General features: G+C 42.7%; 1 protein-coding gene across 1 annotated transcript in view; it reads right to left on the bottom strand.

The window, feature by feature from the left end:
- Positions 1-78: 78 nt before the first annotated feature.
- The window catches only part of CFAP99 (cilia and flagella associated protein 99), a 32635-nt gene continuing 16296 nt past the window's right edge, over positions 79-16417 (bottom strand). Inside the window, exons 9-16 of the mRNA XM_035138064.3 lie at positions 14644-14697; positions 14099-14187; positions 11554-11758; positions 10384-10525; positions 8634-8785; positions 7642-7847; positions 5278-5458; positions 79-2346 (exon numbers count right to left, since the gene is read on the bottom strand). Of these exons, the coding sequence (XP_034993955.2) occupies positions 2188-2346; positions 5278-5458; positions 7642-7847; positions 8634-8785; positions 10384-10525; positions 11554-11758; positions 14099-14187; positions 14644-14697 (1188 nt within the window). The 3' untranslated portion in view covers positions 79-2187. The remainder of the gene's footprint in view (positions 2347-5277; positions 5459-7641; positions 7848-8633; positions 8786-10383; positions 10526-11553; positions 11759-14098; positions 14188-14643; positions 14698-16417) is intronic.

The following is a 16417-nucleotide window of genomic DNA, read 5'->3' as shown; positions in this document are numbered from 1 at the left end:
AGAGGCAGCAGGCACAGCCCTCGCCTTTTGCAGCTAAGATCTTGCACTATATTTTCCCCAAGGCATTGGCAAGCTCAATTTGAATTTACTTATTATACTTTATTATACTTTGATTCCACCATTTCTTTAAGGGGCTCAGGCTAATATACAAAGTTCTCACCACCACCACCCGCCCTTTTTCTCAACAATCCTGTGAGGTAAGTTTTGCTGAGAAAGCAACTGGCCCAAGGTCCATGGCTAAATGGGATTTGAACCCTGGTCCTCCCCTCTTCCAGCACATCAAGAAACTCGGTGCGATACCACATCTGTGAAGATGCGGAAGAAATGGAAATGGCCAATGATTAAAAAAAAGAGTAAGATACTTTACCTACCTTGCCCATAGTTTTCCTTGAATTTTGCATACGCCTTGGAACACAAAGACAATGAATGAGTGGGAAACTGGGAGACAATTATCCTGCTAATATACTTTTGTCTTCCTCAGACTACCATTGATTTGAAAAGCCCAAACTTGAAACATTATATTAGAGGCTTGGAAAGTAGCCTTTTATGTGGCCAGTTGGCATCATTGTAAAACCACACATACAGGAGGATTTGTGGGGAAACATGAAGCCTCTTTCAACCATGCCCTGTGCAGGCAAATGTGGGCAAGAGCTGAGGGGATGTGAAAAGTCTATTGCTTGTGTTTCAGTGCAAACCATTTAAAAGCTAACAAAACACATCTGTATCTTTTAAAATGGACACGTAGCTTCAGATAAGACATCTGCTGAAACGTGAGCTTCCGTAGTCATACAGGGTATATATGAATGGCAACAGAACCTCAGCTTTTGTGTTTGTGTTGCATGATACAAGGGAAACCCAGCAGGACCAGATGATCACTGAACAGTTAATGTGCAGGATTCTGTGGAGTTATAATATTATTTATACCCCACCCATCCGGCTGGGTTTCCCCAGCCACTCTGGGCAGCTCCCAACAGATTAAAAACAGAATAAAACATCAAATATTTAAAACCTCCCTAACAGGGCTATATAGTTAATCCTATATCTATTGTTATGAGTTCCTGAAAGCCGGTGTAATCTGCATATTTGATGGGCATCCGCTCAATTGCATCATTCAAGTTATTTACGAAGATGATGAACAATATTGGGCTCAGGACAGAAGCCTGTGCCACTCGTCACCTTTTTTGAGGATGACAAGGAGCCATTGGGGAGCGCACTCTGGGTTTGGTCAGTCAACCAGCTACAAACCCACCTCCCAGTAACTTCGTCCAGCTCAACATTTTAAGCTGCGTATGTGGCCCCTGCACACTTTCTCTGAATGCATTAACAGAGCCTATATGATTAAGAGGTCATAATGTAGGTTACCATCTTATTTTCTGCATTACAGAATCACCATTTATCAGGTATCAAGGGGTTAACTGGCAAAGGCAGGACCGAATGACTGGTTGGCACAGTGGACCCCGGTTACTTTTTGATGCATTACACTGAAGCCTGGCAGAACAGCGAAAGGGGTGAATAAAAACAAGTAACTCCCACCAGCTCAAAACACCTGCTTTACGCCAAAGTCTGGTGTGTGTGTGTGTGTACTCAAAAATAAATCCCATAATATTCATAGGGTTTCTCCCCAAGAATTATGTGTTACTGAGAGTTGGTAACTTTCCTTTTAGTGTCGGCAAGCCTACAGATTGTCAAGCAGTGGGGGAGCGCAGGAGAATTCTTGGCCAAATTTGTGGTCTGGGCACTGCCTTAGCAGAGCATTGTGTGATGAAGAGGACATATTGAGCCAGACACTTTTACACAACGTGGGTTATCTTTAATGGAACAAACCTCCCCACTGTGGACACGGACATTTCCACCAATCTTGTTGGTCTGACACTGATGCTTCAATGGAGGGAATGACAAAAAGGGGCTGTGCCGGCTGGGGCAGATTGGGTGAGACTTCCTGTTCCCCCAACACCTTTCAGGAGTAGGAAGCAGGGGGTTGGGGGGGGTTGGGGAGGGAGTGCAATAGCCTTAGTGCATTTATTCTCTCTCCCTTTGAGATCAATGGGAGGGAAATCTTGTAATGGTAGGAAACACCTGAAAAAGAATACTGAGATTCCGTGACCCAAAACGAGCTTACAGTATAAAATACCTAGTAGAATAAACGTCTCATAAACAGAAATAAACGTAGAAATAGCTTCGTCCGACTTAAGAGCGCAATATACAAGCCTTGATTCCGTATCTCAAAGTCTCATTGGCCATCCTTTTCTGAGTCAATTCTCTTTCCATAAAACCATGTTGAAGCACCTTGAACTGCCGCTGTTGACTTTCTTCCAACTTCTTCCAGTGATCCTCACGCTGAGATTTCTGTGGAAGCAACACACAAAATATTCCAGTACTGATACAAAGGTGTTCAGTAAGATAAAGCATTTTTTTGTCTTGTTCACCGCAAATGTAGATCAGAGGCAGTCCTATTGGACTGTTAGCACTGGCGGTGGCAGCTGGTGGGGCAGAGGAGCAGAGCCACACTCCCGTTGCCAGCATCAGTACAGCTTACCTGGATAGTGTTTGTGGGGAAGGGGCCACTGTTTTTCCCCGGGAGCTCAAGGTGGCATAGGTGATTCTCCTCCACATTTAATGCCCACAACAACCCTGTGAGGTAGGCTGAGAGGCAGTGCTGGCCCAAGGTCATCCAGGGAGCTTCGTGGCCAGATAGGGATTTGAACCCTGGTCTCCCAGGTCCTAGTCCGACATGCTAATTGCTATACCACACTGGCTATATGTTGGGAATAACAAACATAGTAGAATGGAGAGAACCAGTGGGATATTGATTTCTACCTGCAGATTCTGTTGGAAAGACAGGCAAGGGTAGAGATGTCATATTTCAAAAAGTAAAAAGGAGACCCCAAAAGTTGAGGTTTTTTAAAGGAAGAACACCAAATTGTTCAGCTTTTTTAAGACAAACCCCAAAGTTCTTGAGCTTACTTTTAGGGAAACACCAAACCTCCCGCCACCTTCCACAGATTCCCCCCCCCCCAGGAATCACTTCCGCCTTTGAAATACCAGTAATGTCCGGGAGATCCCAGACGTATGCCGGCCCTAGACATATGCCAGGTAGTGGGTGTTGCTTAGAGGACATTGAGGAAAACAAGCTAGAAACCCACAAAGAGGCAGACTCCTTCACAGAATTGTTGTAAATGGCAGTAAAGGTAAAGGGACCCCTGACCGTTAGGTCCAGTCACGGACAACTCTGGGGTTGCAGCACTCATCTCGCTTTATTGGCCAAGGGAGCCGACGTACAGCTTCCGGGTCATGTGGCCAGCATGACTACACCGCTTCTAATGAACCAGAGCAGCACACATAACTAAGCAATTGCAAAAATCAAAAACCACACACGGTCATATTTGACTTCAAAAGAGGAAGCTTCTCAAAAATGAGACTGGGAAAAAGCAAGTTGAAAGGGGGAAGTCAAGGGTCAAATCGCCAGAACGTTTGGTAGTTATTCAAAACTACAACAACAGAAGCTTCTGCAGATCACGAAAGGTACTGGCAAGTCCAAGAGGTTGCTAGCAGAGTTGATGAACATAGTCACAAAAGCTATCGGAGGCATGAATGATTCTTTGAGAAAATAAGTTTTGCCTAAATGATGAGAACCAAAAGCCAGGCAAAATAAATGCAAGCAGACAATAAGGGAAGCAAAAACAATTCAATAAACATATTATTAAAAACATTAATACCACCGCCAAAACAATTCTTTAAACATTGGAAGCAGGAAAGTGATTGGGGGGTAGTTGGATAATTGGAAAACAAGGGAGTTAAAGGTGCGCTAAGGAGGAAAGGGAGACTGCAGTGAAACTGAACTATTTGCTTCTGTCTTCACTGCAGTATAGAGCAAATTGCTCAGAAAAAGGGTCTGAAAAACTCAGGCAACAGTGGTGTCAAGACATGAAGTTCTAAGCTGCATTGACAAAAGCTAACAAATATCCATACCCAGATGGTAACCACTTGAGCTTCCTTAAAGAACTCAAATATAAAATTGCTAAGCTTACAGGCCAGTTAGTTTAACATCTGTTCTGGAAAAACTGTTGAAAAATATTATTAAAGATAAAATTGCCAAGCATGCAGAAGAACAGTATTTCTGAAGAATCATCAGCATGGCTTCCACCGTTATGTCCTAACGAAGAGTTCTCCGAGTATGCCTGTAAGTGAACAAAATTAAAAAATTCCTTCCAGTAGCACCTTAGAGACAAACTAAGTTTGTCATTGGTGAGCTTTCGTGTGCATGCACACTTCTTCAGATAAGCGAACAGAAAAGAGGCATTTCTGCCGTCTTTCAAATAGCTCCTAACAAATCTTCAAAAAGTTCCTCGCCAAAGACTCTTGAGTAAGCTTAGCAGTCATGGGGCAGGTCATCTTATGGATCAGTAAAGGCAGGAAGCAGAGACAATTCTCACAATGGATGTGGGACCCGCCAATTATGACCTGCACTGGGAACGGTACTTTCTAGCTTTTTCACAAACTATCTGAAGTTAGGGGTCAGCAGTAAGGGGAGCAAGTTTGCTGCTGGCACCAAATTGTTCGAGGAGGTACCAAAACCAGAGCGTTCCAAAACCAAGGCACGCTTTCCCATAGAAAGGAATGCAAAACGGATTAATCCGTTCCAGACTTTTAAAAACAACCCCTAAAACAGCAATTTAACATGAATTTTACTATCTAATGAGACCACAGATCCATAAAATGAAAGCAATAAACAATGTACTGCAGTCACACAATCAGTAGCTGAACTGGGTTCCACACAGTCGCACGAAAATGAGAGCCACAAAAATGCTAAATAAATAGCAAAAACAGACAGGCCTCAGTGTAACACTTAAAATGGAAGTGTGGAACTCAAAACAGAACATGTCCGACTTCTGAAAAACATTCGCAAACTGGAACACTTGCTTCCAGGTTTGCAGCATTTTGGTTCCAAGTTGTTTGAGTACCAAGGCGTTTGAGAACAAAGTTACCACTGTACATGAATAGGTTGTGAACTGGCAGTGACTGACCAGACAAGATATTAGGATCCCAGTGAACAGCTCAATGAACATGATCCAGTGTGTGGCTGCTGTGAGAAACGCAAATTTCATGGCAGGTATCATTGGGAAAATGACTGAGAATGAAACTCTGAAGATTGCAATGTTTCTATACAAACCTATGATGTGACCACACTTGGAATACTGTGTTCAGTTCCGGCTGCAAAGAACTTATTTCCATGCTATGTTTGGACAGTGATTTACATGAGAACAAGAAGTATCTTACTTTCTTTGGCCTCCAAGATGTGACTGACCCTTCATCGTACTTTAGGGATGCAGTCTGCATTTTCTCAGCTAGCATTTTACGCTCCATAGATTTTTCCATAATCTTTTGTTTTAGCTCTAAAACTTGTTGATCTTTCAAAATGCGTTCGCGAAGTGGAGGCTTGGTTTTTTTTTCCTCCAGTCTGAAGAGCAAATAAGAAAAAAGTAAGAACAAATGCTGTTATTTTTCCATTAATCACAATATCAGATCACCCCTTTTCATACCACTAATCAACCTACAGCTATTAACCAAATAAAATTAGCTCTGTCAAACCTTAATGTGAACTAGGTTTATTTTAATCAAACTCATAGTTCAATCATAAAATAACAATTAAGAAACAAGCTCTGAGACCCTTAACACAATTTAAAAAATTACTGAACACAATGGGTAGAGAGCAAAAAGGATTAATTTCTAAGTTGCACTCTGTGTTGCTTAATGCAACTTAGGAACATGATATTGGCACACGAATTCTCCCCAAAGGTTAGAATAAAATTTGAGAATCACAACCCTTAAAATCTGTTTCTAGTTTCCTTAAGGGAAACTTGTTGAAATTACTACACAAATGGTATTGCATTACTGTACTTTGCAAATGCCAAAAATGTTTTCTTCTCTATCACCTAATTCTTGGAAGGGTTGCAACAAATTTTGTACTTATTGGTACAAAATTGGTACATTGTTACAAGATTTCTGGAATTTAATTGTGACAGAAATGAAAAATACAGTATTACTAAATAAACTACTGTTCAAAATTACAGTTACTGAATATTTTTCATGATACAAAGGTAAAGGGACCCCTGACCATTAGGTCCAGTCGTGACCGACTCTGGGGTTGCGCGCTCATCTCGCATTATTGGCCGAGGGAGCTGGCGTATAGCTTCCAGGTCATGTGGCCAGCATGACAAAGCCGCTTCTGGCAAACCAGAGCAGCACACAGAAACACCGTTTACCTTCCCACTGTAGCAGTTCCTATTTATCTACTTGCATTTTGATGTGCTTTCAAACTGCTAGGTTGGCAGGAGCTGGGACCAAGCAACGGGAGCTCACCCCGTCACAGGGATTCAAACCGCCGATCTTCTGATCAGCAAGCCCTAGGCTCAGTGGTTTAACCCACAGCGCCACCTGGGTCCCTTTTTGATACAAAGGTGTGTATATATATATATATATATATATATATATATATATATATATATAGGAACTGAGATCCTGGCAGCTCAAATATTAATTGCAACTCAATGGAAAACCGCCCAAAATCTTACATTGGACGCGGTACCATTCACTATGGAATATAGCTATGATGGAGAAAATTATGCATATTTTGTTGTTTTGACAATGACTAGAGCCTCCAGGTACTTGTTATATAGTTTGTCATTCCTTCATTACATATACAGCAGAAAGCATCATTTTAAGACAACCGTCATCACAAGCATGGCAAATCCTGAAATATACCCGACAATAAAACAGCACTAATATTATTTATCTATGTGAAGAGAACTTTTATTCTTGCTTTTTTCTTTAATGGCTTGGACATTTGTTACTTAACTCATATGTCATACTCTCCAAAATCCCACTGACCAAAATCAACATGCTTGTTTTTTGGTCCTGAGCTCTCACAGGAGCCAGGTGATTATTGGTGCCAGAGCACAAGACAGAAAAAACCAAGCGTCTTTTGGTCTGGCGCTCTGGCATGAGCCATCTGATTCCTGCAAGCCATTCTGGGATCCAATCAGAAGCCAGAATGGATTCTGTAATTCCGGGGTGTCCTGCTTAAATCGGGACTGTTGAGGGGTATGATATGTAACTACTTCTACGTGCCTATTCAATGGTTTTGTTTTCATTTTTTAATTTGCATCTGCTATAGTTGTTCTCTCTGATTTATATACATTATAGAATGAATTTTTTAAAATTACCCAAAAAATCCATTTCAGTCCACTCTGTAAGGACACACCCTGGCTTTTGTGTTTTGTTTTGGAGGCATTTAGTGGTTCTTGTTCTAAAAGGGTGAATGACAAGAATAACCTACTCTTAAGACTTGTTTTTGACATTTCCCAGACATGCAAGGTCCTTTACCTCTCAAATGGTGATTCTAGTCATCGAATGAGGGCACAAAGAATTCAGATTTACTATTAAATGTCAAATTTTACTCAATTGACTAGACCCCTCAACTTGTGAATATTACTAAAAAGCAGTATTAATTAAACTTCTGAAATCCGTCACAAAATACAGCTATTTCCTATCTATTAACTTGAAGAGCAATTATTTGTTTTGTTTCTGTAAATACACAATCCACAGTTATGTATTATAAATGCTACAGTTCTTTAAACTAACTTCAGTGCAGCTGCTCTTCCAAATTGGTCTCTGAACATGGAGATCTGCTCCAGTTTGTCCAAAAGAAGCTGTTCCTTAGCATATTTTTCTTGGATTATCTGATCCCTCTTCTCCTCTTCGGCCTTCTTCTGAGCTTGTTTCAGTAAGGCTAAGCGTTCCTGCAGTTCTACTATGGACATCTCACCAAGAACACCATGGTTAGGAGTCTACAGAGAAGAGAAACCGGCAAATAAAAATCTTTTTTATTATACAAGCATCCCCCCAATTATGCACGATCAACTCACGTGTGACCATGTATGTGTGCAGCGCCAGAAAATCAATTAATCAATTGAAATCAATTCAAACCTAGAAATGGCAGGGGAGAGCTGGAAAGTCCTCGTGGCTTGTGAGAAGCCCCTTGCCGGAGCCCAAAAAGGCTTTTAAAAAAAGAATGTATGAGTTTCAAAATGGCATGTGGGAGCTCTCACTGCTACCACGCTGTTGGGCAGGGAATCTGTAATGCAGCAAGATCGAGCGCGCTGTTCCCTGCCATTTCTGGTGATCTGGAGGCAAAGGTAGAGCATGAGTTGCTTTTGGTTATGTAGGGTTGTGAACAGCTCTGAATGTTTCATTGCAAAATAATAAATTTCCCTAGTTCCTTGCTCTGACAAGCTTATGCACATGTTGGACCGGAATGTAACCCCCCTGTAAGTGGGGAGTCGGCTGCACATTAAATGACACACAACTCTGACTTCATTAGAAACTTATTTGAGGTTTGAGTTGGAATGGAGAGCTATGGCTGGGTATAGAAATGGCTAGCTATTGCATTGACCAGCAGTTCCTTTAAAGCAGTCGAGCCCTGACAACCTACAGCTGGAGACTTCCAAGAACGTCATTCTCTCTCATCCTAATAAAATCAGGTGCTGGACTGAGATCTTTGGAGGAAGAACAAGGTGGGAAAGTAACAAATAAATGCACACAAGCACTTTTGTAATCTGTCTTAATGAGCTCACCTGGGTTAAGTCAACAAATTTGTGCTTCAGGATAGGCAGATACTCTATTGCTCTTATTTGTTGAATCAGTTCATATCTCTTTTTGAATCTCTCTTCTTCTTCTTTCAAACTCTGAAGTAGGATTTCCTGGCTTTCTTCAGCAACTTCCTGAGCTGTAAATGGTAGGAAAGATGTGCAGTCTCCATAGCAGTGCATAAGGTTAAGCAGAGTGGATTAGTAATGTAAGCTGGGATGCTGTCCAATTCTGTCAAGACCGGAATTTGAATTGGATCTGGGGTTCTCAGTAAGCAGAACACATGGTGATCTTTCAGGCAATCATACCAAAATCTACCCTTCTCTGGTGTTTAGGGGTCTGTGCTTATTGATTCTATCAGTATAGACTTACAGGGATACGGTATATTCCCCTCTATCCTTGCTTATCCAGAGACCTCTAGCTTCTGGAGTTTTCTAATGACACAATTACTGAAATTTGCAAAAAGTATTTGGGCTGGCCCCATGAGACCTTTAAGTGTTATGGGAATCTCTGGACCCAACAAGGCTCCCCAACCCTTTTTGAGGCCCCCACCTCCAATTTTCAAGCAAAATATAGCTGGACAATTCATGGGATTCTGGCTTTCACAAATCCCTCAGTAGCTCTCCAGCTTGGGGACTCAATTATTCATTGTCTCAAAGCTAGTGCTGTATTATATCCTGTAAACTCTGAAAGCGACATAGGAGTTGCATGCTTTGCACAGGGAATGGTCCATTACAGCAAAGCACCCACACAATGAGTTTTCTCCCAATTCACCTGAGCAGTGGCCATGTGATTTTGCAGGTTAATTTAGCATCCTTCTTCCACTTTCCCTCCAGTTGTGGTCTCGTTCATCCTTCTTCTGGACCCGACTAGTCAGAGCTTTGTCACATAGAAAAAACTGGGTAAAGGTAAAGGACCAGTCAAAGGTGTCTATGGGGTTGCAGCACTTCTCTCACTTTCAGGCCGAGGGAGCCGGCATTTGTCCACAGACAGCCTTCCAGGTCACGTGGTCAGCACGACTAAACTGCTTCTAGCGCAACGGAACACTGCGACGGAAACCAGAGTGCATGGAAATGCTGTTTACCTTCCCGCCGCAGCGGTACCTATTTATCTACTTGCACTGGCGTGCTTTCAAACTGCTAAGTTGGAAGGAGCAGGGACAGAGCAACGTGAGCTCTTTAAAGCTAGAAATCGACTTTTTAGGGAAGGGAAGCCTACAATGTACTGCATTGAAGGAGGTTTCGTTTTATATATTGTGACCTTTTTTGTGAACTGCCCTGAGACCTCCAAGTATAGGGTGGTATATAAATTCAATCAATCAATCAATATTAGAAGTATGAGGGAGGGTGGAGGCACATGACTGCCTGATGGGGGGCAAGGACAAAGCACTGGAAGGAGACTATAGAAATGATGCTATAATAATCTGCAAAGTCACAAGGTCTTGGCAAATCAGGACAAGCAAACCATCATGTTTCCCATGCCAGCTACATACAGTAGGCATATTTTGGCGAATCCTTGAACAAAAGCAAATTTGTCACTTGGCTCTCAAATTCTGTGCACACATATTTATCAGTGGAATTTCTCCTCTGGATTTCATATATCTCTCAACAGGAGCTTTTCAATAGCTATTTATAATACAGCACTTGGATCTCTCTCTATATATAGCAATGCTTTGCTGAGCAAATCAGAAGAAAATGTACTTTTTAAAAAGACATACAGATTTGGCACCACTTGTACCTATTTGGTGCTTGTATTTTTGGAGCTTCATCCGTGCTTGCTTCACATTTTTGCGTCCTTCCACCACTTGCTGCACCATTTTTTCCTTTTCCTTCTTTTCTTGAACGCGCCTTTCCGCAACTTGCTGGCTCATTTCCGCTCCCTAAACTCCAAGCAAAATTGAAGCCGGATAAATTAATTACATTGAAAGCTTCTTGCTTTATGGGGTGTTTTTTTTTTACTTTAAGCATGCATTTTTAAAATAAATAAATAAATAAGCAAGCTTCCTTGACCTTAAAATGCTAAGCATTCTTTACTCTTTCAAATCGGAATGAAAGCCCTAAACCTGAGATTGTGGGAGCTACAGATAAAGAAACAAACCTGATTTTAATTATTTTCCTACACCTGGCTGAAGATTACCTGTGTTAGACTGTTGCAGCAAAATCGGCAAAGATAACTGTTGTATCTTAAAGGCTAACAACTTTATTATGACATTCGTGGATCTCCTTTGTCCATTTCTTTAATTCTGATACCAGTATTGTTTCTGAGGCTGTAGACTGCATCATGTTCTACAAGGCAGCCAATGAGTGGCAAATGATGCTCTTATTAATATTGATTATTGATGTGAATGATTGGGCATGGTGGCAGATGCACTCCTTGTAGAACTAATCTTGTGTGATGCAGAATGTGATGCCACACGCTGCCTCACAAAAAGTACTGACATCAGAATTAAAAAGGCAGATAAGGGAAGTGAACTCTATATAGGATGGGGGTTTGTTTGTTTTTTTTGGGGGGGGAGGAACTCTCCACCACCACATACTGCAGGCACCTATACACAGATCCCACTGATCATTATGTCAGGTGACTGACAGGCACCCACCCCACCCATCAGAGTTGGTCCAACATGGTGTAGAAATTTATGATCAGGCTCACCGGCTGGATCCGGTTCCTCACTCCTGCTTTAAAGTGCAAATGATGGGTGCCCTGATACAGTTTAAAGGACCACAGAGGTGGAGGCAAAGAAATGATGTCAGAATATAATGCCACTTTAAAGTTTAAAACAGGATAGGGAACTTGATGTTGACTTTGCCTCTTCTGCACACCATCTTCCTCATTTTGCCATTGAACATACCCACACACAGGAGTCATGGCGAGATAAAATATGAACAGTATACTGTACTAAAAGAGTACCTCTTCTCTCTTCTGCTCAGCTATTCTATGGTTTTCCTGAATGCGATTCTGACGTGCAATAATGGCCTCCTCGTGGCTTAGCTGACCTTGCAGCCTCTTGCATTCTGTATCTGCCAGCTTTTGGTTCAGATCTCTCTCGTACTTTTCTTTTTGCCATTCCAGAAACTCAGAAGGATCCCGAGCCCCTCGTAAAAGCTGTTCAATCCTGTAAGAAAAAGAAAACAAGCTGCTCTGAGGAGCTGAACAGAGAAGAGCTGTCACGGTGAACATGGCATTACACAGGAACATAAGAAGTGAGTTTAAATGAGGCAAAAAAAAACCATTTTAAAAAATCCTGATTATATAGACACTGACCAGCGTGCCTCAACTGGTCTGTGGTTACCTTGGGAAGATTTTGGGACTATGGTAAAGAACTCACTGAAAACATTACCTCAGAGTTCACAAGTAGTGTAAATAAAAATCCCATTCATAAGTTTATAGTGATTGCTACAAAGTCTCTGTTGTCCAATAATGAAGTCTTTGCTTCAGTTAGTTTTTTGTTTCATTCATCTAACGTAGCATTCAGTTTTCAGCAGTGGTCAGCTCCTAAGTAGGGCAGGAACAATTGCATCCACATGTTCTTTGTCTCCAGTAGCTAGTCCACGGGTATCCCACTTCTGTACATGTATCTATTCTACAAATATTTGATAGAGCTTTCCCCCATAAATGTGCCTAACTAATCCCTTTTTTAAAAGCTGTCTAGGTTCCTGGTCATCACCAATCCTGTGCTAGTGAATTCCATGTATTGTTTGAAGTCATTCCTTTTTCCTATCCTCAGCCTACACTCACCAGCCCTACTGAAGAGGCCCCTCATGAGGCCGGAGGAACATCGCCCGGCTAATGTTTTGCTTATTTAATATGCTGTAAACCGCTTTGAGATTCTTATTAAAAATATAAAGCGGTATAATTTTTTTTAAAAAAAACAACCTACTGTCAGTCAATGTCATTTGTCTGGAACTCGTAATACAGTGCTACGAAAGAGAACTTTCTATTATCTCTATAATTTTATACAGATAATTATATAAACTTCTATCAAGTCATGGCTGCGTATACCTACTTGATTTTGTTTTGGAAAATATATTATTGTATTTCAGCAGTGTGATCTTGGGATACAGTGATTTGAAATATTGATTTGTTTTTGTAATGTACGGTATTACCAGTAATGACCGCTCCCCACATCAAGTGGGGGGCGACTTTTGCGTGGTTGCGCACAGCCCCCTGAATCCCAGTGCGGCTTCTGGTAGTTCGGACTGACTTCATCCTCCCCAGGTATCCGCCTACCTCAGTCACCCGCCCAATTCTGCCTGGGGAGGCGTTGCCAGGGAATTGGCCAGGTAAGGGGAGGGACCGCCCTGCCCACACAACAGAAGGTGGAGCTTACCTAGGAAGCAGCAGTCGGCTCCAGAGCTTCTCCCACCCTCCCCTCCCTCAATTAAGTCTTCTTTTGCAGGTTAAGCTCTTCTCCACAGGTACGCAGGCGCTGCTACGTCAAGGTCGCTGTTGAAGGGCCGGAAAGGAATTTTCCTGTATTGGCAGGTTTCGCCTTCCCCGCAGCAAAACGTCACAACTTTCAGGCCTTGGGCGGAATCCTTTAGTCTATCTTCCTAAATGGGGGGTGGGGGGTGGCGGGAAGCGATGACCCATGCCCCCCTTGCGGCGGTGATACCAGAGTTCCCCGTTAAAGGGGTCTTGAGGGGAGGCATTGGTCATACGCCAAGAGGCTGTCATTGCTCTCCCCTCCAGCAGCGGCGAACGGGGGGCGGGCTCTCTGCTTGAACATATGTTCTCCAGAGCCAGCCCAATCCCCACACATTCTGGATAACCCCGATGTCCCCCAGATCCCCGGCTGGAGACTGGGAAGGATAAACGCCCAATGCCTGAGCCAAGGTCTCCCTACATCTGAATCTTAATAAAGTTGTGGCCAATTTTAATCCCATAGCAAGTTGTCTTGAGTCATTATTCCGCTCAGGGGCCGCCTGGGGTTTGGGGGGCTCCGCCAGTCCACGCAAAGCACTGTTTAAGAGGTCTGAATTGCAGTCCTTCACCACCCCAAATTTGGGCTGGACTGTAGAGGACTGTATGGCATATTCTTAGTATGCCTTCTGCTCATGCACGGCTCTGGCCAGCCTCTCTGGCCTTGTCATCACCTGACATGAATTGACTGAGACTGCACCTTCGAACATATGCAACACCACAGGGATAAACAAACAGTGAGTTCAGGAAAGGGTACCAGCTAATAATTAGTGAACTTTTCACTAATGAAGCAGTAAGAAGCTTCTGATGAGCTGGCCTCTGGAGTCTTTAATGAAGGTTTGGAAAAGAAGTGAATAATTATATTAAGAACAACTGATTAATTCACTTTAATGCAATGCTGAGATTCCTGAATTACAGCGGCGTGGACTACATGACCTTTGGGGTACCTTCAAACTCTACAATTCTGTGATTCTGTGACATCTTTCAGTTAATGCATGAGCACAAACAGAAGCAGACAAAGAGTAAAAAGTACCTATTAAGTTCCTGCTCCACTTTTCGTTGGTAAAGGACACCTTCTCTTAAGATCGCTGTTGTGTTTAGTTTCACAGGTACGTTGTCAATCTGCCAGGAAATTTAGTACATAAATAGAGAATTACAAAAGGCAATACAAAAAGAATTACAAAAGCAATCAAGAATCTTGAAATGATTTAAATATAATAAAGGCGGTTTTAAAAAGCTTTAATAAATGGTGCTGAAAGTTTGAATCCACAGATGATATGCATACTGCTAGGTATCCAATAAAATTCTAAATAACTTTTTAAGGACTTCAAATGGTTAATGTAATACCTTCATTTGTATTTTGAACACTTCAGCATCCCCCATGTATTACACTGAGCTAAGGGTATGATGGACAAGGAAAATATTATTTAAACCAGGATTCTTACCTAACTAAGATATTTAATTATTAAAGAGAGGTGTGCCTCTCAAATGCAGAGCTATTAACTTTTATACCAAATCTGAAAGTTTACCTCTTACTTCAGGATAACATAATCAAACAAAATCAAACAGGTTGCTCACCTCCCCTTTGATCTTCTGAGCTTGAAACCTCTCCGGAACAGCCTGAATTAAACCCTAAAAATATAATATAATATAAATATAATAATTATTTCACTTAGTGGTATACTGCCTCTGAACACGAAAAGTCAGCATTTATTTATTTTACATAAGTTCTATCACACACATTCACCATAAATTTATGTCCCGATGTGGCTCATAGCTCACACTTTGAAGCTGCAATCCTATGAGCAATTTCCTGGGACTAGACCCCATTGTATACAATGGAATTTACCTCCAAGTAAGGATTATACTAAGGATGTGGGTGGCGCTGTGATGATACCACTGAGCCTTGGGCTTTCCAATCGGAAGGTTGGCTGGCAGTTTGAATCCCCACGACGGGGTGGTCCCAGCTCCTGCCAACCTAGCACTTTGAAAGCACGTCAAAGTGCAAGTAGATAAATAGGTACCGCTCCGGCGGGAAGGTAAACGGCGTTTCTGTGCACTGCTCTGGTTTTGCCAGAAGCGGCTTAGTCATGCTGGCCACATGACCCAGAAAAAACTGTCTGCGGACAAACGTCAGCTCCCTCGGCCAGTAAAGTGAGATGAGCGCTGCAACCCCAGAGTCGTTTGCAACTGGACTTAACTGTCAGGAGTCCTTTACCTTTACCTTTAAGGATTACACTGTATGTCGTTATTCTATACTAGTTGTGTTGTTTTAGTAGTCAATACAAAAACTGCAGTTCAATATTATTATTATTATTATTATTATTATTATTATTATTATTATATTTATTTATACCCCACCCATCTGGCTGGGTTTCCCACTCTGGGCGGCTTCCAAGAGAAGAATAAAATAATCGATTAAAGATTAAAAGCCTCTCTAAACAGGGCTGCCTTCAGATGTCTTCTCAAAATCTGGTAGCTGTTTTTCTCTTTGGACATCTGATGGGAAGGCGTTCCACAGAGCGGGCGCCACCACCGAGAAGGCCCTCTGCCTGATTCCCTGCAACTTGGCTTCTTGCAACAAGGGCCCCTGGCACTGGATCTCAGTGTCCGGCAGAACGATGGGGGTGGAGACGCTCCTTCAGGTATACTGGACTGAGGCCATTTAGGGCTTTAAAGGTCAGCACCAACACTTTGAATTGTGCTCAGAAATGTACTGGGAGCCAATGTAGATCTTTCAAGACTGGTGTTATGTGGTCTCAGCGGTCGCTCCCAGTCACCAGTCTAGCTGCCGCATTCTGAATTAGTTGTAGTTTCTGGGTCACCTTCAAAGGTAGCCCCACGTAGAGCACATTGCAGCAGTCCAAGCAGGAGATAACTAGAGCATGCACCACTCTGGCAAGACAGTCTGCAGGCAGGTAGGGTCTCAGCCTGCGTACCAGATGGAGCTGATAGACAGCTGCCCTGGACACAGAATTGACCTGCGCCTCCATGGACAGCCGTGAGTCCAAAATGACTCCCAGGATGCGCACCTGGTCCTTCAGGGGCTCAGTTACCCCATTCAGGACCAGGGAGTCCTCCACGCCTGCCCGCCTCCTGTCCCCCACAAACAGTACTTCTGTCTTGTCAGGATTCAACCTCAATCTGTTAGCCGCCATCCATCCTCCAACCGCCTCCAGGCACTCACACAGGACCTTCACCGCCTTCACTGGTTCTGATTTGAAGGAGAGGTAGAGCTGGGTATCATCTGCATACTGATGAACACCCAGCCCAAACCCCCTGATGATCTCTCCCAGCGGCTGCATGTAGATGTTAAAAAGCATGGGGGAGAGGACAGAACCCAAAGGCACCC

This window comes from Zootoca vivipara, chromosome 5, assembly GCF_965207765.1.
Source record: "Zootoca vivipara chromosome 5, rZooViv2.hap1.1, whole genome shotgun sequence".
Classification (NCBI taxonomy): Eukaryota; Metazoa; Chordata; class Lepidosauria; order Squamata; family Lacertidae; genus Zootoca; species Zootoca vivipara.
This window is presented reverse-complemented; position numbering and strand designations above follow the sequence as displayed.